The sequence below is a fragment of the Branchiostoma floridae genome, chromosome 7 (genome assembly GCF_000003815.2).
Source record: "Branchiostoma floridae strain S238N-H82 chromosome 7, Bfl_VNyyK, whole genome shotgun sequence".
In the NCBI taxonomy this organism is placed as follows: domain Eukaryota; kingdom Metazoa; phylum Chordata; class Leptocardii; order Amphioxiformes; family Branchiostomatidae; genus Branchiostoma; species Branchiostoma floridae.
In genome coordinates, this window is record NC_049985.1 from 8148215 (window position 1) to 8175199 (window position 26985).

General features: G+C 42.3%; 1 protein-coding gene across 3 annotated transcripts; it reads left to right on the top strand.

Moving 5' to 3' along the window:
* Window positions 1-825: 825 nt before the first annotated feature.
* Window positions 826-26655, top strand: LOC118419097 (pericentriolar material 1 protein-like). 3 transcript variants are annotated; one of them, XM_035825381.1, is made up of 38 exons: window positions 826-1013; window positions 2203-2362; window positions 2822-2998; window positions 3287-3490; window positions 4209-4250; window positions 4653-4709; window positions 5147-5242; window positions 6218-6343; window positions 7898-8185; window positions 8925-9129; window positions 9397-9543; window positions 9909-10062; window positions 10567-10704; window positions 11122-11358; window positions 11804-12016; window positions 12446-12584; window positions 13173-13302; window positions 13615-13745; window positions 14182-14240; window positions 14482-14594; window positions 15074-15205; window positions 15569-15642; window positions 16177-16326; window positions 16628-17271; window positions 17387-17439; window positions 17628-17787; window positions 18218-18398; window positions 18935-19047; window positions 19515-19878; window positions 20307-20471; window positions 20902-20975; window positions 21741-21867; window positions 22270-22440; window positions 22835-22878; window positions 22999-23064; window positions 23592-23938; window positions 24228-24367; window positions 24909-26655. In XM_035825381.1, exons 2-38 carry the CDS (start codon window positions 2216-2218, stop codon window positions 25041-25043), a joined length of 5943 nt encoding a protein of 1980 aa, XP_035681274.1. In that variant the 5' UTR covers window positions 826-1013; window positions 2203-2215; the 3' UTR covers window positions 25044-26655. The 3 variants fall into 3 exon arrangements, with proteins under 3 accessions (XP_035681274.1, XP_035681275.1, XP_035681276.1); XM_035825382.1 differs by having other exon boundaries at window positions 13615-13712; XM_035825383.1 differs by lacking the exon at window positions 7898-8185.
* Window positions 26656-26985: the final 330 nt, after the last annotated feature.

The following is a 26985-nucleotide window of genomic DNA, read 5'->3' on the forward strand; positions in this document are numbered from 1 at the left end:
ATACTGTCCGGCCTGCCGACTATCCTCCTTGGAAGAGTTTTTCCTGGTCGGACAGGATTTTCTCCCATCTCTTGGGAATTCATTGATTAGGTTAAATTGTCCACTTGTCCAAGCATTCTTACTACAGTAGAAGCCAGTTAATTTCACAACGGATTAACGCACACTTCTGTTAACTGCACGGAATCCCCAAATCCCAAACCGGTGCGGTCCAGCTAGATATTACCGTATTAAACTTCGCGTTATTGCACGAGCCGGATAACTGCACGAAATTCCCTGGAAAATAGGCCGTGCAATAAGCGGCTTCTATTGTATTCGAAATAAGGTGAGTGGAGGCGTATCTTTTCTTCCAGCTCTCTTTCGGAATAAAGTAAAACTGTGCTGCAGTATAGGGGAGCCGGGAAAGTCAAAACATTTCACAACACAAAAGCGAATATTTCAAATAAAGCAAAATATAAAATTCATTAACTAACTATATGAGAAGTATTTCTACTGCTGAATATGATGCTTTTTGACGTAATTTACTGTAGTTATAGTGTATTACCGCAACGAAATAAAATTGGCCCGTTATTGCTAGTGGGCATTGTCAGACATTGTCTTGCAAGGTATTTCTGCTAGAGAGCGCTGCTAAAGTCACATGCTTCTATTCAGCCAATCAACGATAAGTTTCTCCTCCCGCCATTTTGCCGCTTCACCAAAGACGTATACGCTAGAACAAAATAGTGACACATTGATATCACCATATCTATTACGACTTTGAACTTTCAAATATAAGGATATTTCTGAAGTTCATAGAGACTTGTAAATAGCTTGCAGGCTCTGTTATATTTAAGGATTTTTGCTAACAGTGGCAACGAAATACGGGAGATATCCATCCACGGCGATTGTGTGATCAGGCTGCAGCGAAACGCAGTGTCCATCACCGTGATGGGGGAGGGCAGGTAAGACGTTGTGCAAGACATTCAACTACCTGCTCCTGTCTTATAACGTCCAAGAAAGGCCAGATACAGTTTAAGGTAAGTAAAGATGTTCTTTAAGGTTTCTATTTTGGGTTTGATACCGTGATAGGATCCTACACAGCCTTGCAATAACGCAAGACCTGTTAGGAGGCGGTCCGGTCGAAAATATACCAAAACTTCTTTTCAGGTCGGCGCGCAGGCGACTTACAGCAGCAGGTGTCTTCGAGCTACTAATTAGGCGATAAAGACGAATAATCATCAGCATAAATTAACCTTATATCATAGTTAAGAAAGGATAAAATTCACGCAAACTAGTGAACGAAATGCGTATGCTTGCAGTGATGATTTGTTTGCCAGAGAAACGGTCGAGATTCTCGTTTTGCGGCTGACATTTTCGTCAGGGAAAACAAATCGTCCCGGGATGTCATGAATAATTTATCTCCGCTGCACCAGTTGTGCGTTGCTTAGCAACAGATTTCCGCAAGATTTTGCAAATTCATAACCCCAGGAGACAAACCTGAGGAAAATGATACACGATGGAACTAGTATTTGCTCGGTGTTTTAGCACTAACCTGTGACAATGAACCTGCCTATACCAGCCGTCCCATACGCGGTTTTAGTGGAAGTGTTTGGGTGGGCGGAGCGCTCTTTTGCCTATAATTAAGGCATGGACTGACCTTTCGAAAATCGTTATGGTAAAATTCAGACAATTTTGATCGAGGGATTAGGTGTCCCAACCTTTTGCCACAGTTTTTGTGTAACTCCCAGTCCCTGTTCATCATTTCATAGTTGAATTGGATCCTTCACCATGGGTTTGTCAACTGCAATACATACTTGACAATGGCAAGGCCATACCACATTAGGAATTCATAAAGCCTCAAGGTGTCACTAGAATTCGTCAACCAGGGGATGTTTTGACTGGGAAATCTGGAGATTTTAGTGCTATTCCCAAAATTTTACCAGGAGAGCCTTTGATATCAAGAGGTGATAACAATTATATGTAACTTAACATCTGATCAGACAAATGTAACAACAGGGTAACAACCAAACACTTCCTGGATGTTAACGGTTATTCTGATTGGTTGCATTCCTTAGCTTCTGATTAGTTTGTAACAATTCCTGTCAATAGCCCCCGGCCTTCATTATCAATTAATAAAATTCCTCAGTTAACAGATCATACTTTACACTTTCAAAATTACTTTATATTATTTGAGTTCATGTTGGGTTTTCCCATGTTTCTTCACAGACACAGTTAGAGAATGGCTGGCAAAAGCAGACAGCTGATCAGCCAGTCCTTCACGGAGGGGCCTTCTGTCCCGGACAGGAGACCGGCACGGCACAACCTGAGTGATAGCGACATGCTCAGTCTGAGCGCTGCCATGATGGACAGCAGACCAAACAACCTGGTAAGGAACTTCCAGATTAGTGGGAACATTTAAAAATAATCCATATCCACCTTTTCACTCAACTTCGACAATGTACATATCCACCTAGGTCCTTTCGCCTGAGCTCATGAGATACAATGACTGATGATGTCATGCATGTTTAGGGTGCAAATGGTGCTTTACAATCTACAAGGTGCAGCACAAAGACAGTTGATAGCTCCAAGTGCCATCTATGGCATCCCCAACAGTACAAACAAATCCTGGTCTTCAGGCATGAAAGCCTGACACAGACTTCATGAAAGTTCAAGTGATTTCATATGTGTTAGAATACTTGGCAATACTTACCACAGTTTCCATCTCAGCTGATTGCGGTTTTGCCATTGGAGCTGACAAGTGATAACTTCCAATTGGTTTGCTATAAGGATTCAATTTCAAGCATTTGCTTGCTCGCCTGTCTCAATGATTCTGGGTTTCTTGCAGTTCTCCATGGGAGCCATCCCCAGACAGTCCAAGTCCGTGAACCAGCCCAGTATGAACAACGACAGGCGAATGATGGGCAGATATCCTGGTGGTCCTCCTCTAGTAGACAGCCTGTACCGACAGGCTGGACTCGGGCCAGGCGTGAGCCCACGGTCTGCTTCTGCTCCCTTAACAATGGTATGTTACTATCGTAGTTTATACATACTGTGTACAATAGAAGACAATTATTTTAACTCTCACGTACCTCTTGACTCTTGTAATTGCGCAGTACCAGCTACACTTAAAGTTTGGATTTGGCAATGTATTTGTGGTCATATAATGTCAAATGTGGTCAAATAACATAGTTTCCAGTGTACAATGATTTACACTGAAGACAGGATCAGCATTGGATAGATGCATGGTTGCAGATGTGAATAAATGATTGTAATTGCTGTTAAGGTAATTTTCCTCTTTTGTATGTTGTAGGACAACCAACTGAATGTAGGGGCACGAATGACAGTGGGTGCCAACAACGCTGTAGCAAACAACGAAAGGTCTGCCACGACGCAGGTTAAACCGTCCCACCAAGGCGCTCGTGTCAACCAACTGTCGCTACCCACACGGGCACCAGCAACTGCTACTGCAGCGGCAGTCAGGAGAGAGGAGGCTTCTTCTGTCGAATCTCTAGAGGTAGCCAAGTCTGTTCTGATTGTATTACAATTTGGATATCAAAAGATTTGCCTAAGTTTTGTAAGATCATTGGCAAACTACACTTTCAGTGCATATTTCAACCAAAGATACTAAAGTATTGTATTTGTCTGTTACAAGGCTGTCATACTAAATGCTTTTAAGTTTGCACTGATTTAACTTTGCAGTAGGGGATTAAATGTTTGAAGTGGTTTTAAGTTCATGATAGTAATTTGAGCTGTACAGCAGATAGTAATGGAAATATTGGTCGAAACAGTCACTTTGAAAACTGCAAACGTAAAATCATGATGAAAATTTCAGTAGTATAACTGTATATTTGCCGCACAACCGTAACCAGGCAGTGCACAGGATCACACAGCATTAAACATATATATATATATATATGGGAGCTCCTTTCAATAATGCTCATACCTCATCTTTACACAGAACCATTAAAGCTATTTTATGATATGTTGATTTTAGCTAATGCATTGAATTCATTTTTGCCTTGCTTATCTCAGTAAATGGCAAACTAGCCCCATTTTCTGGTAACCTTGAATCAATGGTAGGCAGACATGACCCTGCACTGCAGATGTTAATTTGATTTCCTCCTACACATTACATCTAAGCATGGTTTCCCCTGGGGACCTTGTAACGGCTGCCAGGGCCAATATTGCAGCTTCAAATTGAATCACTTTTCCTTATCGGATTTTCCCTGCAGCCTGATACCAGTCACATCATCGGGCGGCTCATGCAGATAAGGGTGAGTGTGTGGTGATTTCATGTCTGGCTTCTAGACGTAAGCATGGTTCTCAATCTGTCAGTTCAAATAGTGTAGTCTCTACCTTATTTGTGAAGTCTGTAGCCATGATGGAATAAGACATTGGCAGACTTATGTCTGTTATAAATCTTATGGCTGTTATAAATCAATGACTTAATGAGTTAACATAAATTGAGAGTTTGTAAGTACATTGTGGAAAGATACGTTTTTAAAGAAAGACCCTGTTTTCCAGCATAATCATGATAATGCCGTCTTAATCGCTGTCAAAATGCATGGACAGATGAAGATGATTAACCTGATACCTTATGCAATGCAATTTTTAAAATCTCAGTCTACATGTGAAGTGACTTAATTGATTGATTGTTATTTGTTTATGATCTTCAGGATTACCTGAAGCAGGCAAAGGGCATGCTGAGTCAAATAGAGAACTCCACAGGGACGGTAGGTGTTTTGTTTGTTTTTGTTTAACCAGTAACACCATGGTATCTGCATATAATAAGTCATCTGTTACATGTACTCAACTGGGATTCGCGTTGTCTGCGTTTCACTGTTTTATGTGATGCTTAGTAGCAGCGATATGGTTAGAATATTCAGAATTATGAATATCAGGATGTGCACTGTCTGTTAGAAGAAAGCTTGACCAAGATAAGTTGTACTTTGAGATAAGAATCCATATGAAAAGTCAAACAGAAAAGCGGCTTATCCACTGTTCAAAATGTACAGCAGAGTAAATTGTGACAATCTGTTATTATCAATGTCTGATATTGGTCTGTATGCAGATTTTGTAAGTGTTGAATACAAAATGACCATTAAAATCTATATGCTATGTGTATATGCAAATGTGTCTTTTTTTAAGTGTCTGTATTTCTCTTGTGCAGAGCTGGAATCGTGAACAGAGAGACAAACTACAAGAGCTGGTGGGACACTTAGAAGAGCAGGAGAAGGGCTATCTTGGTCTTCTTCAGAGAATACTGGTATTTATTACTTTCTGATTAGCCATTACTTAACATTTTAAAATGTAAGGGTTCCAACAAGCGCAGGGAGACTAGGTGTAACTTGCCACTATGAGCCTTATTGGCGTACTATTAGAAAAATATATTGATGAAGGTCAGACATTCAGGTAAACAATATTTAAAGAGATACTTGAAGATTTACTTGAAACTTTTTTGATGACATCCATCACTCTTTTTTGTATCACTAGAAGTGAGTAGAATGAGCTGGCAGAGTGAGTCTATGATAGTACATGGTTTGTAAGTTAGAGGAAAAACAGTTGAACATGATAAATCCACTAAGTTTTGAATTTGTATGTAAATGAAGGATAAATCTTTTATGTCCTACCATAGTCATATTGTTTTATGAGATTCAAGTCCGGTAACTTGTGGTTATTAATAGATTGCCATGTTCAGACACTTTATAAAGACCTGAAGCCTATAACCCTCCAATACTAGATTTGTGTCTCTGGCAATGTTTCTTTTTGTTCATAATAGGGCTGGTATTGATATTCTTATAATAGCATGCATTTGCTTTTGCATGGTCAGAGTAGGCTATTTTAAGACACATACATATTTTATCAGTTAGTAACCTATCATAACGTCAACTTTGCAAGCACTGCCTTTTCTTTGCTGCCAGATGTGTTGGAAAGATTTGTCGTTGCCAAAGCATTAGATCATTAAACATTTGATCTCTGCCCTGCTTTCATATATAGACCACAGTAATGGCTTTACTCCACTCATGTTACAGTTGATGTCAGTTCCACTTTAAGCCTGTAGTTCTGAGGGATTTTTTTCAAATTTCGTTTGGCAGCATTCATGACAAATCACCCACAAAGAGATAAACTATAACCTCAGCGTATTGTTAAAATGATGAATAGTTTGTGGCTGTGGCTGTGATTTTATGTCTCTGCTATTTAGTAGAAATATTGCTGATACACTGCATACGTTATGTCACAGGCTGGGGACAGAGAGGGAGAGGCAGCGGGTCAAGCAGACGACGACACGTCCGTCAACGGTTCTGTCGCCTACAGCATGTCACTTGACCTTGGAGACGCTCGCTCAGATATCTCCGAAGTCACAAGTGTAAGTTGCATTCAGTCTTGCACTTTTCAACTGGCATTTTCTTAAGAATTCGCATACAGGAAAAGCTGGAATGAGCAGACCATGACACTACATACAAACATGATGGATGTAGGCAGAAAGGATTAGAGTCCATTCCAAGACACCATGAGGGTTTTTAGGCGATATTTATAATTAGTCTGAATTATTTTGAATAAAAGAATATCTGAGCCACAATAATTAAATTATTTTAAAAAAATTGACTGAGAAAGTACTCATATATTTGAATTCCTTTGAATATTTTAGAAACATTTTGAAAGTTACTGTACAAAAATATCTTTATTTAGAATTATTGTGAAACCTCTGTGTGATTATTTCACATTTACAAATATTTACAAAAAATAGTAAACCTGGCCAAATGGTTAAATTAGTTTATTGCCCCCATAAAAGTAAGCCCTATTGTTGCATCTGTATATTTTTAGATTTCACTGCTGGATCCTTTGTGGTGGGCCATTGTTGCATGGCACCCAACCATACTTTGCAAGGATGTGTGAATTGCTATCTTCCCAGCCCACTGAACCATTTACAAAAAATGGTAGAAAATGGTAAATAATGGTAGAATGCTGTTATCATTATTTAGAAACCATTAGAAGTATCCATTTCCACACGATGAATATTTCCAAAGTTTTACAGGACCAGGGAAATATTTATAAAGTTGAAACAGTGTTACAAATATTTCTGAAGTATCAAATGTCCTATACATATGATTACAAAACTTTAAAATCAATTCTAAACAATGGCCACAAACATCCGCATGGTGTCTTGGAATGGACTCTATAGACTTGTTTTATTGATTGAATGGCTGTTGTGTTCCTTTTATGATGAGGATGCACTTTTCAAGTCACCTTTCTGCACAGTTTCTACTTTTTCAGTTCACCCATGCCTGGACTTAAAGAAGAAATAGATATCATACCAACATATGGACCAAAGTTGCAACAGGATTTAAACCCTGTCATACATAATATAACCGATCCTGATGCTGTTCATTAGTTTTAGTATAAGTTTGCCTATTGTGGACATGGACGCCTTTGATTAGGAGTCACATAGGAGGCCTCTCTTACCACTGGCTGTTCATGTCTGTGTAGGCTTCATCTGATCGAGATAGCATTGGAGACTTGTTAGAAGTCAGTTTTTGTAGTCCATGTGCAATGCTTTGAAGGTTCAATGCTATATCAGGATTGCTTGTAGGAAGAGTGTCAACTGTAAAGTCCTATCACGTCTGAGCTATCTGAGCACCGTTGATTGTTGTTGCCTTTTTAGCCCACTCCTCTCTTTGCTCGTATCCTCTCATGGGCCAGTCTTTCATCAATTTCCCTCCTCAACTTGCCCATTCCCCATGGAATACGGATCAACTCTTCTTATGATTGAACCCACCACCCTTCGAAATCATGTTCGTGCACCCGTCCTGGAGACTTGTCTGTCTGGTTGCCATGTTAGCTATGTCGGGCCTCCCTGGCGTAGAGAGAGGGTCAGCGATTGGAGAGACACCGTGTTGAGCTGCTTTGTCGTTCCCTGCAGGAGGCCACCTACACCGCCCGCAACCGCCCGCAGATTGAGGACCACCTGGGCTTCCATTCCTCGTCAGAGATGGAGCAGGACTCCAATGGTAACTTTGGTAGCTGGGATAACGATGGCAGGCCCGTGAGCCCTGGGCCCGGGGCCAGGCGAGACCACGCAGCCAGACTGCTGGCGTGGGGCATGCCGCCTGAAGAACCGGAGAGGGCGGTCAGCCCCGAGCCTGGAGCCCGCCGCCCGCCGCGCCTCGCATGGGCCACCCCCGATCCCGAGGAACTAAACAATCAGCAGGTACTTGATGAATTCCAACACCGTGCTTGGTAATGTTAGCATTGCGTGGTGGTTTGGACTCAGGTGGAGGGTCTACTCTCTGTGACTGTGTGCATGGGTTGTGCTTTACTTGATGCACCACTGTTGTCTCTCTGGAGCACATGGTTGGTTGGACTTGTCTCTTGTGTGTTACTCTTCACAACTAAGGGATTTTGTCCTCAGCACAGAGTAAAAAGTCCTGGAGTGATTCTTTGAATATGTCCTCTTCAGTGCACTGGTGACGGTTGCTTTTGATCACAGTTCTCGTCTTACCCCTTCCTGCAAACCACATGTACTTACACATTGTTCTTCTGTTTTCTATGTTTTAGTTTTGAAAATTAAAGTTTTGTTTAGTTTTTACTGGATACAAAGGTAGTAGTTATGATACATGACAATCATGGAATATGGAGATGGAGACTTTGGAAACTGTTTAAAAAAAACGGCAATGTTGCAAGATTGAAATTAGACTAATACTCTAAGATTACAGGAATCTTAAACTCTATTTTCTGTCAAAGTCAATTGTATTTAATGACAAAAGTGCAATATTTCAACCAATATATTAGCTAAAAACATGGTGTCAACTGTATGACTACTTATCAATTATTAAGTGATGATATTGCAACCAAAGCATTACTTGGAAACTTTTACAAACTCCATGACAATTGGTAAATTGTAAGTGACTTGAGTTGCATACTTAAAATCATGTTGTTCCCCTGTCCAGGACGCAGCCAGAGCGGCAGACACGACCGAGAAGGCCTCTGGACCTGAGGAGGAGGACCTGGAGGGTCTGAGACAGCAGAAGGAGCTGCTGAGGAAGATGCTGGAGCAACAGGAGCAGCTGAGACAGCTGCAGGACAGGCAGAGGATGCTGGTCCAGCTGCAGGAGGAGGTGCAGGACACCCTGCAGAGTAGCCAGGCTGCTCAAGGTCAGACAGCTCATTTGCATGAACTGGATTTGCATACATGGGAAGATTGCATGCTCCCATAACCAAATCATGGGATACTGTAGAACCCTCTATCGGATCTTGGAGTTAGATATGCAGAAGTTGGATTTTATGTCAACTGATGTGTTATGAGCCAATATCAACCAAGCAAAATGCTGTCAACGTTACATCATTATTAAAACCTACAAGTTTTGCCAAAGAACTGATTAAGCTTGAGTAATAAGCTCGACTCTCTGCTGTGTACTGTAGGTGAGGAAGGTGCACAGGGAGGAGTGATCCCAGAAGCCGTGGCGGATCGGCTGAAGGACAAGCTGCAGGTGCTCCAAGGCAAGCAGGAGCACATGGCAGACCTCATGCGCCAGCTACACTCACTGCAGCACCTGCGACAGATGCATGGTAAGTGGGGAAAAGAGGCTCCCAGCATTTTTATTTGGTGGTGTGTTGTTTATTAGAGGTAACTGATGAAGTTGACAACTGAACTGGATGCCAAAAAAGAACAACTGAACATTGAATGAAAGTTTGTTTTAAATGGACATCTAATTTGTGACAATTTTTCTTACGTCTTATTTGTGACAATTTTTCTTACCAACACATAAAAAGTTGCATTGGTGATTGCCACTTTTGATGCAACAAATCCGTTCATCCAACACGGATGAACAAATGTACTTTCAATTTTTGGACAGCACCCATTTTATTTTGATTTGTGGTTTCTGTAGTGATCATTGTAGAGTAATGGGAAATGTTTTCCATTGCTGTATCAGAATTAGACCCCACATCAAGCTCGGTGACATCTAACAACCGTCAGAATGAGTCCATTGAGGAGGCAATGAAGCGCAGAGAATCCGGCCAGCAGGAGCCTGCAGCCAGGGCACCAGCTGTCTCTGCTCCTCGCCAGGATACAGAAAACAAGCTGAGGTAGGACATGTCTGCTCTTTGGAAAGGCTTCCCAGACTTCATATCATATCAAATCATTTAATGGGTAGGGAGAAAGAAGAGTGCTATGAATAAATCATTAAAGCATGGGGGAGATGGGCAGAACAAGCATTTTTGCTGTGGTTTTATGTTTGTGATGAAAAGGTCCCTACAATTACCACGAACTTGAAAGCACCAAGAAAACATATACAGTATATGGATGACACCCAAAGAAAATCCAAATTCTGATGTCAGAGTAAAAGGCTATTTTGCAACTTTATTTTTTTGCAATTGTGCATATATTTTGTGGCTGTTCCCCACCACAATAAGTAAGAGATATTCTGTTAAACTTAAGTGCATTCTGTACCAGTTAGAACTGATAAATTGTACTAGATGTCTTGTCTTTATTAAAACATCATTCAACTTCAAGGTATGCACTTTTTCTAGACATGCACTGTGGTTTGTAGAATGATTTGATATGAACTGTATGTATATCTGGCTCCAAAGGAAACTTCAGGACGTGCGGGAACGCCTGAACCAGCTGCGCGAGTTGGTGCGGTCCTACCAGGCCAGCGGCTTCGATGACGAGACCATAACCATCTCCACAACCACCAGCCAACAACGAGATTCAGACTACCTGGAGAAGTAGGTTACTTCAGAAGAATAGTAGATGCATCCAGGTCTATCTAAGTTAGTTATTGGAAAATTTTAGAAAATCTATTTGGCTTTTTTTAATGTCAAAAATGTGAGCTAAATCTTTTTTTAACCTTCTCCGTTTTGGCAAGTTTGTATGAGTTAGATGGTTGGGCAAAGGAGAATTTCTTGTTACCCCTGACTCGCCTATTGAGTTAGTTAATCAAAGTTGTCGAAACTCGGTGTTTCTGACTTAGGGAGAAGAGTTGCTGCTATACTACAGTGAGCGTAGTTCAGTGCCTAGAAGTGGTCAATGGCCTTGCACTGAGCAAACTTGTTGAAAACAAATAAAGAGTAACCAGCAGATAGGAAAGGAACTAGCTTTACATACAATCATCATTCATTTTCTCATTACTATGTTTGCTGTAGTGGGGTTGAACAAGATGATGACGATGATGATGATGATGATGAAGAAGATGATGATGATGATGATGACGAGGAAGATGAAGATGATGACAGTGATGATGAAGAAGATGACAAAGAGGAGGAGGAGGAGGAAGGTGACATGGGTGCTGATGGAGCCAGGGGCCAGGAGGACAATGTCAGTCTTTCTAGCTCCACACTGGCCACCATGGCAGAGGACCCTGTCATCAAGGAGAAAGTCAGGTCAGTGTTATATACTTTATAAGGAAATGCTTAGGGATGATGTTGAAAAGTCTCACTTTACAAGCGAAGTGTGTGCAGTGCTGCAGATTTAGTTGTAAAAGATTGGAATCTTGGAAACATTTTCAGCAACAGCTTTATTGTTGTTAAGAACAAAAATTTGAAGTTATCCTAGTGACGCTGATGAAGAGTGATGGATGTCACTCGAAACGTCCAGAAGTAAATCTTCTGGACGTTTCTCTTTTCTGTTTTTTATCCAGTTGTAGAGATTGAATTGTATTTGAAAATTGAAGTCATCCTGTTTTTGTTGAAAATATAACTTTGGAGTTCTTGTTCAAAATCCTTTCTTGGCTCTTTATACATGTACATGTCAAATATCAGCTAGCTATCTGTTGTGTCACATGTTGCTGTATCTCACACACAATGCTTCTCTCCATACAAACTTCAGGAAGTTGCAGGAAGCCAAAGAGAAGCTACGGCGCCTGCAGGACCTGGTGTCTGTGATGCAGACCAGCTCCATGCCGGGCATCACCCTCCCCAAGGAGCTGGCAGATCTGTTAGGGGAGACGGAGGAGGAGGATGCAGAGGAACCTCCACCTCACCAGGCCAGGGCTCCTCCATCTCTCCCCGACTCAACTGCCAGTAGTCAGCCTGGGCAAAGGTAGCACAACTTCCATCTTTGCTGTCTGCTTAGATAAACTAGGAATCATATCAAAGGGACACAGTATCAGACTATTGGGATGCAATTGTTGGAGTGACTGTTCATTTGAGATATTTGTTATAGCAGGTGTAGAAACTACATATGGTTTACCTTTGTAATATACCTTTACTTCCAAACAACAGACAGTTTCCTTTTCAACTTGAGATGATTGTAGTGTATTAAAAGAGTATTCTGAGCAATGATGGGTAAAAAGTGTAACCTATATTTGATTATGGTTGGCTGAAAGGCCAAGCCTATTAACACTTATAGAGAGGGAGATACCTTAACATTTACATGTGTGTTGTATATTTCAGCATGGATGACCAAGTGAGGAGGATGCAGGTTTATATACCCTAATGTTGACTGTGTGTTTTATATTGAATGTTCCAGCATGGATGACCAGGTTCGGAGGATGCAGGAGGAGGAGCTGGCCAGCCTGCTGCAGGAGAAGGAGAGGCTGATGGCCATCCAGCAGGAGCTGCTCAGGCTACAGGACGCCAAGCTTACCATGGCAACGGCTCACCAACAGGTGCTGGTTTATTCATGCCTGTCATGTCATGGCATAGTTGCAGGGTATTTGACATAGAAAAGTGCTATTTGACCCATAACCCAGCAGTCCTGGGTTCAAATCTTGTCATTTTACCGATCCTGTGCCATTGGGAAAGGCACTTTGCACGGCTTTCCTCATTTCACACAAGTGTATAAATAAATGGGTACCTGACTTCAGGTGTTGGAAGGAGAGGAATGGGCTCTGCTTTCCAACACCGTACCCGAGACACAGTGAATAATAACCCATTGCCCCTCTGGCCTATGGCTATGGAACTACCTTTACCATCATTTTATGAAATCTTGCATGTTTGTAACTGTCCATAAAGTTGGATAAATTGACTATGGGTTCTAGATATTTCCACATGACTAGTTTTAAAAGTGTAAATTGGAAATTGGAAAATGGTGTACATGCATTTGCTATCTGAATAACAAACCAAGTATTAGACAGCAATTTTAAGGAAACAGTGACCATGCCAGTGTAGGATTTTTTGATGATCTTTACCAAGTACAGAAGGTTGTCATTCTTTGTGTGCATTACTGAGAGTCTGTACGGTGTTGGTATTAACAGGAGGCCAGGACAGACTCCGCCCCAAGTAGTGCACGGGCCTACAGGGATAGAAGCACTGGAGAGGCTCCACAGCCTCAACCTCGAGTACAGTATCAAGGTACAAGTGCAAGTCAGCGGCAGCTTCCTCCAAGTAAGTCTTCAAGATGTATTCTGAAGTCTGTTATGATGTTATAGAGCTAATGAGCAGAATACACAAAATGTACTAACAATGAAAGACTCATGTAAAAGTCTTTTTGTAGAAAGAAAATATGGCTTTTTGTAACAGTTCATGAAGGTTGTTTTCACATGATGGACTAAAACAGGGTGTTTTTTTTTAGCAAATTATGCAAAGTTCTCTTCCAACATCTGGCTCTTTTCTGGCTGTAATGGTAAGATTATTGTGTACAAGATTTTAATGCAAAGATTCAAGCGTTGTAACTTTTGTGATCGCTCCGCTTGGCAGGACAAAGGCCCACCGACCGCGACACTTGGGAGGAGCTCCGTCAGCAGATGATGCTACGGGAGGAGATCCGCAGGAAGCGTACAGAACTGGAAGATCTTGTACGTACAGAAAGACAAGCACGACTAGTCAGGGTAACTGCACACGTTGTAGATGTGTCTGCTTGTGCTGCCACGCTTGTATTATCTCTTTATAAATGTGTATTTAGCTAAGGCCTAGGAAAAAATGTCGTGTTTCCTGTTTCCTTACCTACCCAAGAAAAACCTGGTGACCCTAGACTTTTTTTGGGGGGGGGCGGGGGGGACCAAGTCACCTAAGTTCCCGGTGGAATTTCCGGAAAAAAAAAGATAACCCCTACCTATCAACCCCAATTGTTTTCTGGACTGAAACAGGAAACATTTTTTCTCTAGGCTTAAGTACCTAAGAGGAAGTAGCAGCAAGACATCATCAAAGTGTTAATTTTATCTTTACTATGGAAGTAAGACAAGAAATTGCACAATGTACCTGATTCCTTATTGCATGTTATTTGGTTATATTTGAGATAAGTCTTTATCTCAAACTTTTTTTCAGACGTCAGCAGCGGAGAAGGGAGACTTCTCGGTCATCAGTGACACATCAGGGTTCCCAGGGTAAGATAGTCTGGTTTTTTAACATACATGATTGAGACAGAACGTTAATGTGATTTGCTGGAATGGTAACTTTTCAGGGGAAACAGTGACCAGCATGAAGTTCACTTTAAATCTGTTAATTAAATCTTCACCATCTCTGCTTTATAGCAGCTTGTTCTTTAATGGATGTGGTAACATTTTTTTAAAACTAAAATTAAATGTGCAACTGATTCCACTGTCCACTTTCACATTTCCCCGTCAGGTACAGCGTGATGAGTGGTGGAGATGTAACCATGGCGACCTGGGGTGGGTCCACACAGCGTAGTAGTGATTCTGTACAGGACCAGGGCATGGACTTCAATTCTATGGACGAAGGTCAGTCAGCACAGAACATCAATGTTTGGTCATCTCTTGAGTGGTGTGGTTGTTTTGATTCCCATGGACCACCAAGTAATTTTTTTCATACTTTGTGTGTTGTCCTGTGAAAGGTTACGCTTTGGCCTATAATATAACTGTGTAATATGTTTGACCACTACCTACAGTATGTAGATTTGTGTGGTGTAACTGCAGAATCCAGGGGTCCTTGGTTTGAATCCTGTCATACTACCAATCTTGTGTCCTTGTGTAAGGCACTTAACATGACACCCATGCTCCACACTGGTGTAAAAATGGGTACCTGACTTCAGTTGGGAGGTGAAAGAAGAGGGTTGGGTTCTGCCTTCCAATACCATGCCCTAGACACCGTAAATAACAACCCACTGTCCATAAGGCCTCAAAAAAGCTCTTGGACCATCCTTACTTTTGCCTGCCTTGAGTGAGAATTACAAGTGTTTTGTTTCACCTATCTCCCCCAGGCTACCCCAGTGATGGTATAGTCCAGGCAGAAGAGGAGGAGGAAGAAGATGGCAGCCATGCCACCTACACCATAGAGAGGGGTCCGGGTGGGAACTATCTACGTCTGTCTCCAAGAGCTGACCAAGATTTAGGTAAAACTGCCACCAGTTCCTAGCAGGCCTTTGCCTTGATAGGCATACAAATCGCAAAAAGGAAGGCACTGTAAGAACCTGCTAGGCTTACTGTGGACAGACCTAAAGGATAGAGGAATAGGACCATTGCAGTCAGAAAGAAAACTAGGAGCTAGGAAAGCTCACAATGAACAAAGTGGAGAGAGTTGAAGAAACACAGATTGCAGCTGCAGGGTGTTCAAACCACTGCAGTAGCAGAACACAATGGACTACTAGACTGGTGTTACACTGAATGTGAAGAAAATTCAATCATAGATATGTCTTGTGGTTTTCTTAGTTGTTGTGTGTGAAAATTTGTGCTCATTTTGTGTACATTTTCTACAGGGAGAATCTATGATGCACCATCCGGGAGCCGGGGATACAGCTCAAGTAGGGACTCTTGGAGGAATAGACAAGAGGTATGCCTAGACTCAAGTTCTCTAACATCTTTTAGTGAGAAAGTCTCCTTGAAAAATTATTGGATCCAGAATATTTCCAAAATCTTATCACTTGTGTGTGTGTGTGTGTGTGTGTGTGTTTGTGTGTATATGTGTGTGTGTGTGTGTGAGTGTGTGTGTGTCTGTGTAGAACTTATTTGTAATGACCATGATTGTTGTCTGTAGAACTACCGTTCAGCAGAGGAGCTGATGCAGGAGGATGTGTCTGGGTGGGTAGTGAAGGAGTGTCGCCGGCTGCAGGACCTGTGTGTGTGCGTGTGTGTGTGTGTGTGTGTGTGTATTTGTTTGTGTCTATGTCACAGATCTAATAAGCATGATTGTTGTGTGTAGAACTACCGTTCAGCAGAGGAGCTGATGCAGGAGGATGTGTCTGGGTGGGTAGTGAAGGAGTGTCGCCGGCTGCAGGACCTGTGTGTGTGCGTGTGTGTGTGTGTGTGTGTGTGTATTTGTTTGTGTCTATGTCACAGATCTAATAAGCATGATTGTTGTGTGTAGAACTACCGTTCAGCAGAGGAGCTGATGCAGGAGGATGTGTCGGGGTGGGTAGTGAAGGAGTGCCGCCGGCTGCAGGACCTGTGTGGACACCTCCAGCAGCAGATGGGCTCCACCACTAACCTGTGTCAGGCACTGCTCGCTGATCAACAGGTAAGGACTGCTACAGAGAACTAACATATCAAATCTAAAGGGCACCACATATTTAACTTGCATTTTGATGTAAATTTTTCGAAACAGTCAAACCTACCCAAGAAGACCACTCGGGATCAGGAAAATCTTAAGGATTCTTAATTCTTGTGTCAACAAGAAAAATTGTTTTTATGGGACATCTAAGAAGTCAACGTTTGGCCATGTGATCTTTGTATAGAGATGATCACTTGTACAGGTTTGACTGTTTAAGATTTCTTGTCTCTGGCATATTGATTTGATGTCCCTCTTGTGTTCTCCCTAGTTGCTGAACAGGCTGGTGTCCACCAGCCTGAACGGTTCCAGCGGGTACGGCAGCGGGAGCGCGTCCCCCCAGACGCCCCGCACGGACCTGTTGGCGTACTTCAGTGGCCAGCTGCAGCAGAAGCAGCAGCTGCTGGCCCAGCTGCTGCAGTGCTACAACCAGCTGTCCCAGCAGCAGCACGACCTGGTGGTCATGCAGCAGACCTGGGAGGGCGCACACTCCCTGCAGGACCCCAACCATCCTGCCGTCACCTCCCCCACTCCAACCTCCGCACCCTTCCGCCCGGACAGCAACCCCTTCTCACACCCACAGCTCAGCCCGTTCGCGTCCTATCCAAGTCAACCCCGTGGTTCCTTCGCCTTTAGTCCCAGCTTCCCTGCGAACTTCCCCAACCCTGACACCACCCAGTCCTACAGGCTCCCCATGCCGGGGAGTGGGTACCGGGGCCTGCACCCCACCAGTGAGGGGATGCAGCAGACAGACATCACCATTCCACCAGAGAAGCTGAGGAGGCAGTCAGACGTCCCTGCCAGGCCACCTGCGGCTGCCCCAGTCTCCAGTGGGAAGGGTAGAACAGCACAGGCTGCTGCTCCAACATCAGTACCCAAGTTAGACTTCACACAACTCAAAAAGGCCAGAGAAAGGTAAGCTTCGTCTTCTTTTCCTTGTAATAAAGCTGTTTGATATGCTCATTGTTAAAAAGAATTGTTGAAAGTCATGTGTTACTTTTTTCCTTACAACTCTGTCTTCGCTTTTCAGTTCAAGAATGCAAGGTACTCCTGACTCCAAGACAAAGAAGTCCAAAAAGAGAGGTACATTAAGTTACATTTTCTTTAGCAGATTAGTATATATGTTGTATAAGCCAAAAATGTTCAGTATTCTACATCTTATTTCTTGTTGGCAATGCTTACAACTCCTTAACTGACTGAATTGTAGTTTAATTTCAAAGGATTTTGTAAGATCAATGAGCTGTTAATTTATGTGTATTATTCCTCACTAGGCCACAGAGGTACGATGTATGAAGCAGAAGGTGACCAGTTGTACCAGAGCTTCCCCCACGTGACAGCCGGCATCAGCGGTACAGCGTTCCAGGACACCACCAGTATCTCCAGCAAGATGTCCAGTGTCACCGGCAGCGAGAGGCCTGATGCAGATGTACTGTGAGTTGCTAAATTGCTTGAACATCTTTGTCGAAAACATATTGTTTTTGCTGGTGTGTTCTTTTTCTTTCTTCCTCCTGGCAGAAAGGGTTTACGGAAAAGGCTGGGCTGTACACCAGGCCTGGCTACTTGCGCTGGCTATCACGTCAGGCTACTCAGATACCCCCATTCATAGCCATAATTCTTACACACACTACTTTAGGGCAAGCCTAATGCTACAGTATTGTATGTGAGTAGCTTGACACCAGGCTAGAGGGAAAACATTCTGCATTTTTGCATGAATATTGCCTTTCTAGTTCACATTCTAATATAAGGAGGCTTTTACTTGATATCAGGTTGTGCATGAAGTGTTCAACTGGGATTAAAGAATAAGGCCTGAAACGAAAGTCTGTGTTTAATACAGAATCTTACTGTTGTGCTGTTTCTGTAGGTCGTCCCATGCTGCCAGTGAGGTGTCGTTATTTGAGGCCCTGCGTGACACCATCTACTCAGAAGTGGCCACGCTGATCTCACAAAACGAGTCCCGTCCACATTTCCTGATCGAGCTGTTCCGGGAGCTACAGATGCTCACCTCGGACTACCTGCGCCGGAGGGCCCTGTATGCCTTACAGGTGGGTCTTATGGTGGAAAAGTTTTGATTTTTTGCTTGAATCTTCTTGATATAAGAGCCAAGGATAGCTGGGTTAAACTATTCAGAAAGTTTGCTCAAGCTTAATAACTCTAATGCCTTCTCCGTTAATGATGTCTCTTTCATATCAGTTGTAAAATACTGTATATGCCTTGCCTTCATGATATTGTGACTCTAATACAAAAAGCAATCAACATTTTATTCAGTCTTTTAAATTACATGTGTCGTGTTGTAAAGCAGTCATCCTCAATTGAGGAGAAGCAATGCAGCTTCACTACGGCTCGCATTTTTGTCCAATAACACCAGGTTACCCCTACTCTTCATGATAAATGTGTTGGATTCTTTTACATACAGAGGTTTGATGCCTGGTGCTAATGCTTACAGCTCCCTCATACACAGGGCTGCAGGCTTCATATCCCCTTCCCTCCAAAAGGACAATGTGAAAGTCTTCTTGCATGGAAAACTTGTCCAGGAATTTTACCTGACTAATAAAGTCGTGTTTGTATGTGTTTCCTGCAGGACTTGGTGACCAGATACCTGACAGAAGACAGTATCAAACAGCACAGACCCCCCATCAGCATGCCTGTCAACCTCAGGGCTTGGCTGGGGGGAAACTCTGAACAGACGCCCAGGTATTCTTCTAGCTTTCTCTCTAACTTGTACTTTTGTAGTGTCAGAGGTGAAAGCTTGTTTAAGTTCCTCTCAATTTACTTACTCTGTTCTTTTTGATCAAAACATCTTTTTTTGTTCGGTTGCTCATTATGTATCAGCAAGATGGATCAAATTTGTGTGCATTTTAAAAGGGTATTCCAATGATTGTCAGGATCAAACATTAAACATACATTGTCTCCTGTGGATAAAATCTTGGTAAGGTCTTGTTTAGTACAGGGTGCTCATATAGTCTTATCTTATGGTGATTCAAGACATTTTGTCAGAGTTTACTGTGGATTTAAACTGCGTTAACTTATGTACATGTAGTAGAGGCAATATGCACTTGTAAGCATTACAACAGCAAAGCAAGTAAACATGCATACACTGTACTGAACATTTACTGAGAGATTAAGTATACTGACTACAGTGTACGTCATTCTCTCCCCAGTGACAGTATGGTAACCTCAGATAATGAAGGTGGGGAGGAGGGGCGCACCATGCCTGGTCAGTATGACTACATGGAAGATGCCGGCTCCGCCAGCTCCATGTCCACCCCTCAGTCCGAGGGCGGCTTCGACCCCTTCGCCAACGACGACCTCGGCAACACGGTCATCCACCTGGACCGCGCCATGCACCGGATGCGGGAGTACGAGCGGTTGAAGGCGGAGGCTGAGGGAGGGGACGACGCCTCCCCGCACAGCTCGGAGCCCGGCCAGGCCAACACCACCTCCGCCGCCACCAGCACCAACAGCGCTACCAGCAACTCCTCAGCTCAGGATGTCGGCTCTGAGAGCTCCATATCTGATGGGCCGGTCAGTCACTGTCTGTTACTAGTTTGCTGTCTTCACTGTCATTGTTTGTTTGTTTTTTCATTTAAAAAAAAACCCTGACTGATGCATAAGTGTATGTTTTAAGTCTGTCCTGCTATCGTAATGTCTATTGTTATTGTGATTTTATTACATTTTGTAGAATAAAAGATATTCAAAGTTTCTACTATTCGAGTGTACCTCCAATGATGATTTAATGAATAAAGATTGAGAGATTGAAAACTAATTGCTGTAAGAAATGTGCATAGTCCTCAAAGAGAAGCCTTCTACTTTGAGTTTAAGGACTGTAGACTATTAATATTATTGCATTTGTAAGATCATGCCAGAAACAGCAGCATGATGTAATTTTCCCCCAGTATTCTTGTGTAAACAATGACAACAGGTGTTTAACTCCTGTATTGTGTTCCCCCCAGTACCCCCGTGTGGACACCCAGCAGCTGGACCAGGAGATTAAGGCCATCATGACGGAGGTGATCCCTCACCTGAAGGAGCACATGGAGGAGGTGTGCTCCCCCCAGCTGCTGGCTTACATCCGCAGGCTGGTCATGTCTCTCACACGACACAGGGACGATAGCAAGGTAAGGCTGGTCATGTCTCTCACACGACACAGGGACGACAGCAAGGTAGAGGATGAGTTGTTAGTACACAGAAACCGTCTTTGTTTGTTTGCTTCTTTAGTGCAGCTGCCTAGCTTTTATTTATATGCTGTGAAGACCAAACCTCAGCTTAGCAGCTGTTCTTAAGGGCGCTGATCTATGTCACTGAAATGGTTGTTGGTACTAGTGTAGAACTTATGTCTGTCCGAGAGAGTCACTATGTCTTGTGGCAATGAGTTCCAGAGCTTAGCTGTTCCAGAGCTTTTTTTGGTCTTCATTTTTGGCAAATGTATCAAAGACATCCACATGTATGTTGTTCCTTAAGTTGTCATCACTAAGGAAGCAATTCAGAATTAATCTTGTATATTATCAGTATGATGATGATGGTAACTTTTCTATGTCCCTGTTTCAGGAGTTCAGCAGGTTTTTCCACAAACAGCTGGGAACCATCCTGCAGGACTCCCTGCAGAAGTTTGTAGGAAGGAAGTAAGTGATCCTTTTCTCCATACATTCACAATCAAATACTAATTAGATATTCTCCTTAAACTCTTTCAATAACTTGTGCAGGTCATTTTTGTCATGTACTGTATGCATGATTTCTAGCTTGACACAGTGTAGCGTGCGTAGTTCAGGGTTTTGCAGCCCTGCCTCTTGACCTGGAACTGTGAGTTCAATTCCAGCAGTGTTTGTTTTTGTTATCAAGTATGAGTTGTTATTCTTTTGAGTGTTCCTAAGTTGCTTATATGATTTACAAATCCGAATTGGATTATTGCTTTGTTATGTTCAATCCTATGTTAGTAGTTATCTTTTATACTTTGAGTTATTATTATTGTTATAGGGCTCCCTTGGAAATCAGTTACTACATTAACTGAAGGGACTACCCTAAAGATTAATAAATAAATAAATAAAGTGTCGCTTGTCTGACATGCACACTACTGGAAAGGGTTGCAGTTCTTAGTAAGGGACGTTAAGCCGAGTTCCACTGTTCATTGTTCTTGTCAAAAAGAGCCAGGGAAATTATGCTGGTACAATGAACCTGTAAATACATAATGTCTGTCTTTGACATGACTAATGGAAGAAATAGCTCTTCATTGAGCTAAACTGGTTTGAGATCACTTTCACACAAACTGCTACCTGTGGTACAACAGTCTTTGACTCAACAAATGGAAGAACAGCTCTTCAGTGAGCTGGTTTGAGAAAACTGCTACCTGTGAGTAAACAGTAACAGTATACCATATGTCTGCCGTGCAGGATGCGAGACTGTGGAGAAGACCTGTTGGTGGACATCTCAGAGATCCTGTTTAATGAGCTGGCCTTCTTCAGGCTGATGCAGGACCTGGACAGCTCCCCCTCCAAGAACTGGCTGCAGCCCACACAGGTTAGCTTGCTCTTAACAACGCCCCTAATGTAAAAGGTTCACAGCTATTTGTACCAAATAGATCCTTCAAAATGTACTTTACATATCAGTTTTTATCATTGGCACTGGTAAAACGAATACCTAAAATGAGTTTCAACAAGGCTTTCAGCAAGTTTGCCTTTAGAATATACTTTTTGAATGTACTTGTTATGTAGGCATGTACAGACAGTTATTCCTGGAAGTATTTCGTACATCAAAATCTACAATCAAATCCATTCTAGAAGTGCACTAAAGCATGATTTGAAACTCCAATAAGTAGTTACTCAAGCAACTGGATACAGTTTGGGAAACTGTCAGACGTTTCAACTACTATCCAGTAGATTTTATCAGTGACACTCACATAATTTGAAACTGTTTGTCCAGTCTGGTGAGGAGGACCAGACAACGGGTAGTGAGGCGGCGGCCGGTGGGGAGGGCGAGGCCAAGTCTGACAGCAGCAGCTCCACGGAGACGGGAGACGAGGATGGAGACACCACGCCCAAGGGGACAGCCAGCCACACCACGGGCACGCAGGCAGGCTGGCACAGGGATAAGGTACTGGGCTGTTGGTTTATTGAGATACCCTTCAGCTCAATTGAGCTAATCTTCCAGGGCCCATACAAATAAAGTTAACATACAGTATAAACAGATACAATAACATCCATTCAAATACAGATAAAACTTACATGCGAATACTGTGTTGTGTCCCTTCCCTTTATTTAATTGATGGACGCCTGTGTGATACAAGCCTGTGTGATACGGAAAATTATCACCCGGTCTGGAACACTGGTATCAAACGTTATTGTGGCCCAGCTATGACATAATGGGCTGTATTTGTGTCCCTTCCTTTTTTTCTTTCAACCGGAATTTTATTTAAGATGGTAGATTTTACAGAGAAATTGAGCAGCTTCAGTTTTTGTCAAACTGATTTGTTTTTGTCCTTACTCAGGCCAGCAGTGGAGTGAGCACTCAGGGAACAGGACAGGGGAGCAGGTGAGAAGAGCATTTCTTGTAATGTGTTCACTTCCTATTCTGCTGCCTGCATCACAAGATGAGTGATATTATGTTTGTGCAATGTGAGTTTATCTAACCACCTCCTGTTGTATTTTCCAGAATGTACCCTGAAGTGCCTCCTGTCAAGTTTGACCTGTCAGTGAGTGAATTACAACCTCTCACCAGGTTAGTAAGGGGGTCATGCCCCCAAGATACATTTTGGTAGTGAAGGCAGCAAAGAAAATTACACTCTACAGTTTGGACATCAACATGAGATACACTTCATTTTTGGTCAGTTCATAAGTTGCAGTTGTTAGTAGAGTTGGTTGTACAGCATCTTCAACTTTGTTGGAAATACCTTGTAAAAATTGTGTTTCTTTGCCTACAGTACAAAGTATGTTGCCAAGAACTTTGTTTACACCCTTTACCAAAAAGTTTCTTTGTAGTAGCTTGCTGTTTAAGAATACTGTAAATGCAGAAACTTTTGTGGTGGCTTAATATTTGCGGTTTTCGCGGTGGCGGCTTCACTAAGAACTTAAAACCACCGCAAACATTTTTCCATGACAGTAAGATACTACAGTGCATGGTGCTACCGCGAACTTAAAACCACCTTCTTCCTGCTACCACGAGATTAAATCCCCGTGAACTTAAATGCATTTACAGCACGTCACAAATATTTTAAGATTGAAGGCAACTTGAATGTGTTTGTCCAGCTATGGCAGTGGGGAGGAAGATGAAGAACAGGAGACGGAGCAGTTTGAACAGGTGACAGACATTCCAACAGGTGTGCAGGCAGAGAGAGACGTTTCAGACGCCAACACTGCGCCGTCTGCAAACCAGCCAGAACAGACCGCGTCACCACAGAAGGCCGGCTCTCCAGCCAAACCGGATCAGCCCGGTTCTCCTGTGAGACCCGCACAGGGGGAGGAGTCTGTAGTAACCGGTGCAGAGCCTGATCAGGAAGTCTCATTCAAACCTAAATCTGCTGATGTCAATGAAGATGGTACAGCAGAGGCTGCAGGGGAAGGACAGAACGGCGAGGTTGCAGTGCCTGAGCAAGGTTGGTATAGTACAGACTTCAAAATTCTTTAAAAGAGACAAACTGGATAAAATACGGAGATTTACTTCTGGACGTTTCGAGTGTCATCCATCACTCTTCTTTAGCGTCACTAGAATGACGGTGACAGAACAATTCAATATAAGTACAGCCAAATAGAAAAAACAATAGCAAGTTATTGAATGTTTTTGGTGGCCTTTTTAATGTATAAAAGACTGAGGAATAAGTATACATGTTACCAGCAAGTGATGCGTTGTCCATCATAAACTAATCATCCATGTTTCCTTGTTAGGTGAGGACAAGAGTGAAGACAAAGAGGAGCCCATTGCAGAAAATGGGGTGCCTGATGGAAGTGAGGAGGCACCTGCACAAGTTGGCCAGGGCGACCAAGTAGGAGAGGTGTCCCCAAGAAGCCTCACAGCTCTTTCTAAGGTAAAGGGTCAAGACAGCAGGAAAAGGAGTCACTCTATAACCCACATTCTTGTTACACGAACACATTCAGAGTAATAGTACATGTTGTGTTCTCAGCAGCACAGGTGGCCAGAATATACCTCTGGCCAAAGCTGCCAACTACCCAGAGATGTTCTATACAGGGGTACACTGTCTGCCCAGTTACACCTGTGATATTACTAATTTACAGTTGGGATCTACTAGTCCTTAGGAGATGTTGCTTAGAGGGAGTTCTGTCTAGATCTGTTTCGTGTGTTTGGTTTACTGAAAATATTACTAAGGCTAATGTCACATTTCCAAACCGGTGGTCGGCCGGGCTGTTTGTGGAAACGAAAAATATTTGATGCATATGTAAAAATATACACTTGTGTAGTTTGGTGTCTTTTATATCATACGTTTCGTTCCCGAAAGCTGCCCGGGCCAGGCCTCGGTTTGCAAATGTGAGGTATGCCTAAGCAGGGTACGTGTGGGCCATTTGTTGATAAAGATCAGTTATGTTAAAATATGGCCCTATATTTTGCAGGAGGTGTTGGAACAGCAACAAGCGGAGGAAGACAAAGAGAATGTGCTGGTTGTTGAGATGATAGCTGACGGCACCATGAACCCGCAGCTGGCAGGCGACCCCAACAAGCTACCGGAGGTGGAGTCCTCAGCATAGTCATGGATGTTTGTTGGTTTGTAGAAATCCGTCCATGTTATAGCTGTAGTCTGTGTGAATCCTGAGGGTAGGGTGGAGTGGAAAAGACTTAACTTTAACTGGTCTTCCATCTGAGCCAATCTTCAATTGTAACTAGATGAAGGGAAATACAATGTATCTATTCTGAAAATATCTCCAGTGAAGAAATACAAAGTCATCCACACCCTGTCCTCTGGGTTTACCAGACATACGCAGTAATGAATACAAAGTCTTCACTCATAGATGTACAGGTGTACTGTAGAGTTGTGAATCTATCTGCACATAGAAAAGGAGTATGTAATGTTTCTCATTGAAAATTTAAATTTATCAAGGAATTTACACTTAATGTAAATGTAGACTATATTGTAATGATCTAGAATGAAATATAAAACAATGAAATTGTAGTTAATCTAAATGACTGTACTCTGTACAAAGAGTTGTAAGTTTCAGAGCTCTGATGAAATGTACTGAAACAAGTTGTACATATTATTATTCTACTACTACTACTTTGTACTGCGTTTGCTGCTTCCTTTGCGGCAACTTCTTTGTCTTGTAAGGCTGAGGAAATTTTCATTCCATATCAAGGATAAATCTGTATGTAGAGTTTGACTTCTCTGAAGTTGACTGAACCCTATGCTGTAACTAATACAAACGTACTGTGTGTTCTAGCCCAGCATAGGGAGAAAGTTCAGCACAGTGTATGTACTATTAGCTGCTTTGCTGTCTGAAGTCTAAATATTATGAAACCCCAAGTGGAATCTTACAAGGTTATACCCAGTACATTATTGTCTTCATAGCTTTGCATGATATTTTCAGTTGTCATTCCAGTAAGTTCTGAAGGTTGAAGTTGTGCTGGAATTATAAACAGTCCACTTTGTATGAAAAGTCTTGTGCTAGGTAATATTCTCTTTTCTTACTTAGTACGTACTGAAGGTGTTCTGCTAGTTGCAAGGCTAAAGAGAGGCACACAATGGTAATAACGATTAGAAGATGAAAAAAATGGGATGGTGTTCAATTATCCCAAATTGCACGGGTATTAGCCATCATCCTTTCATCTATTAGAATATTAAAATTAGGTTTTCAAAGCTGCTGTCTTTATTTGTTTGCTCCCATTTCATACAGTTGTTTTACGATTCATACATCTGTGATACTGGCTCTGAAACAACTTGTTAAGGATAGTGCAAAGGATGTACTTCAGTTCCAACATTTACTTTGTATGTTCAGATTACATTATGAAGCCTACAAGGTGTTGCAAACAACCTATGATGTGACAATAGACATTCTTTGTACAAGTTGTCAACTGATGTTAGCCTGTCATCAAATGTAAGATTCCCAAGTATTTTTGTATGGAGTAGTTGTAATTCTGAGTGATGTTGATTATTTTTACGTAATTTTGTTTTTGACGAACATGTACAGTAATAGAAGAGGTTGACAAGTATGCTTGACAGAGACCAAGACTGTGTGTTACACCACTTGTGTGAAGTTTTTGCAAATGAGGAATCCAGTGGGCATGTTTGTTTGTGTTACAGAATGGAGCAGCTGGTTTGGTTTGTGATTTTCAGTGGGGTTTGCAAATAAATAACTTTTCACCTCATTTTGTCCAGCCCGTTTTGTGCATAGCACAGCACTTCTTGTTTATTCTAAAATACATTTACATTTACTAGTATCTTTCATTATGAAGGCTTTATGATACAACATGGCAGAGTACTACATGTAGGTTTTGACATGGCTTTTTTGATAAAAGCATCCGTATAGTTTACTTTGTATAGAGTCACTTGCACATTTTATGCCATCTCATACGACTCATTCTCTGTTCCACAATAGCTGGCTTCCAGATTTCTAAAACGAACAAGGCAGTTGTACAAGTGAACAGAAACTTTCCAACCGTGCCATCAAGCGCGCTTGGCGGTGTAACTCAATATTT

Coding starts and splice junctions, on each gene's coding strand:
- LOC118419097 (XM_035825381.1), top strand. CDS start 2,216: ATGGCTGGCAAAAGCAGACAGCTGATCAGCCAGTCCTTCACGGAGGGG. Junction 11,359..11,803: donor GTCATCAAGGAGAAAGTCAG/GTCAGTGTTATA, acceptor TACAAACTTCAG/GAAGTTGCAGGAAGCCAAAG. Junction 22,879..22,998: donor GGAACAGGACAGGGGAGCAG/GTGAGAAGAGCA, acceptor TGTATTTTCCAG/AATGTACCCTGAAGTGCCTC.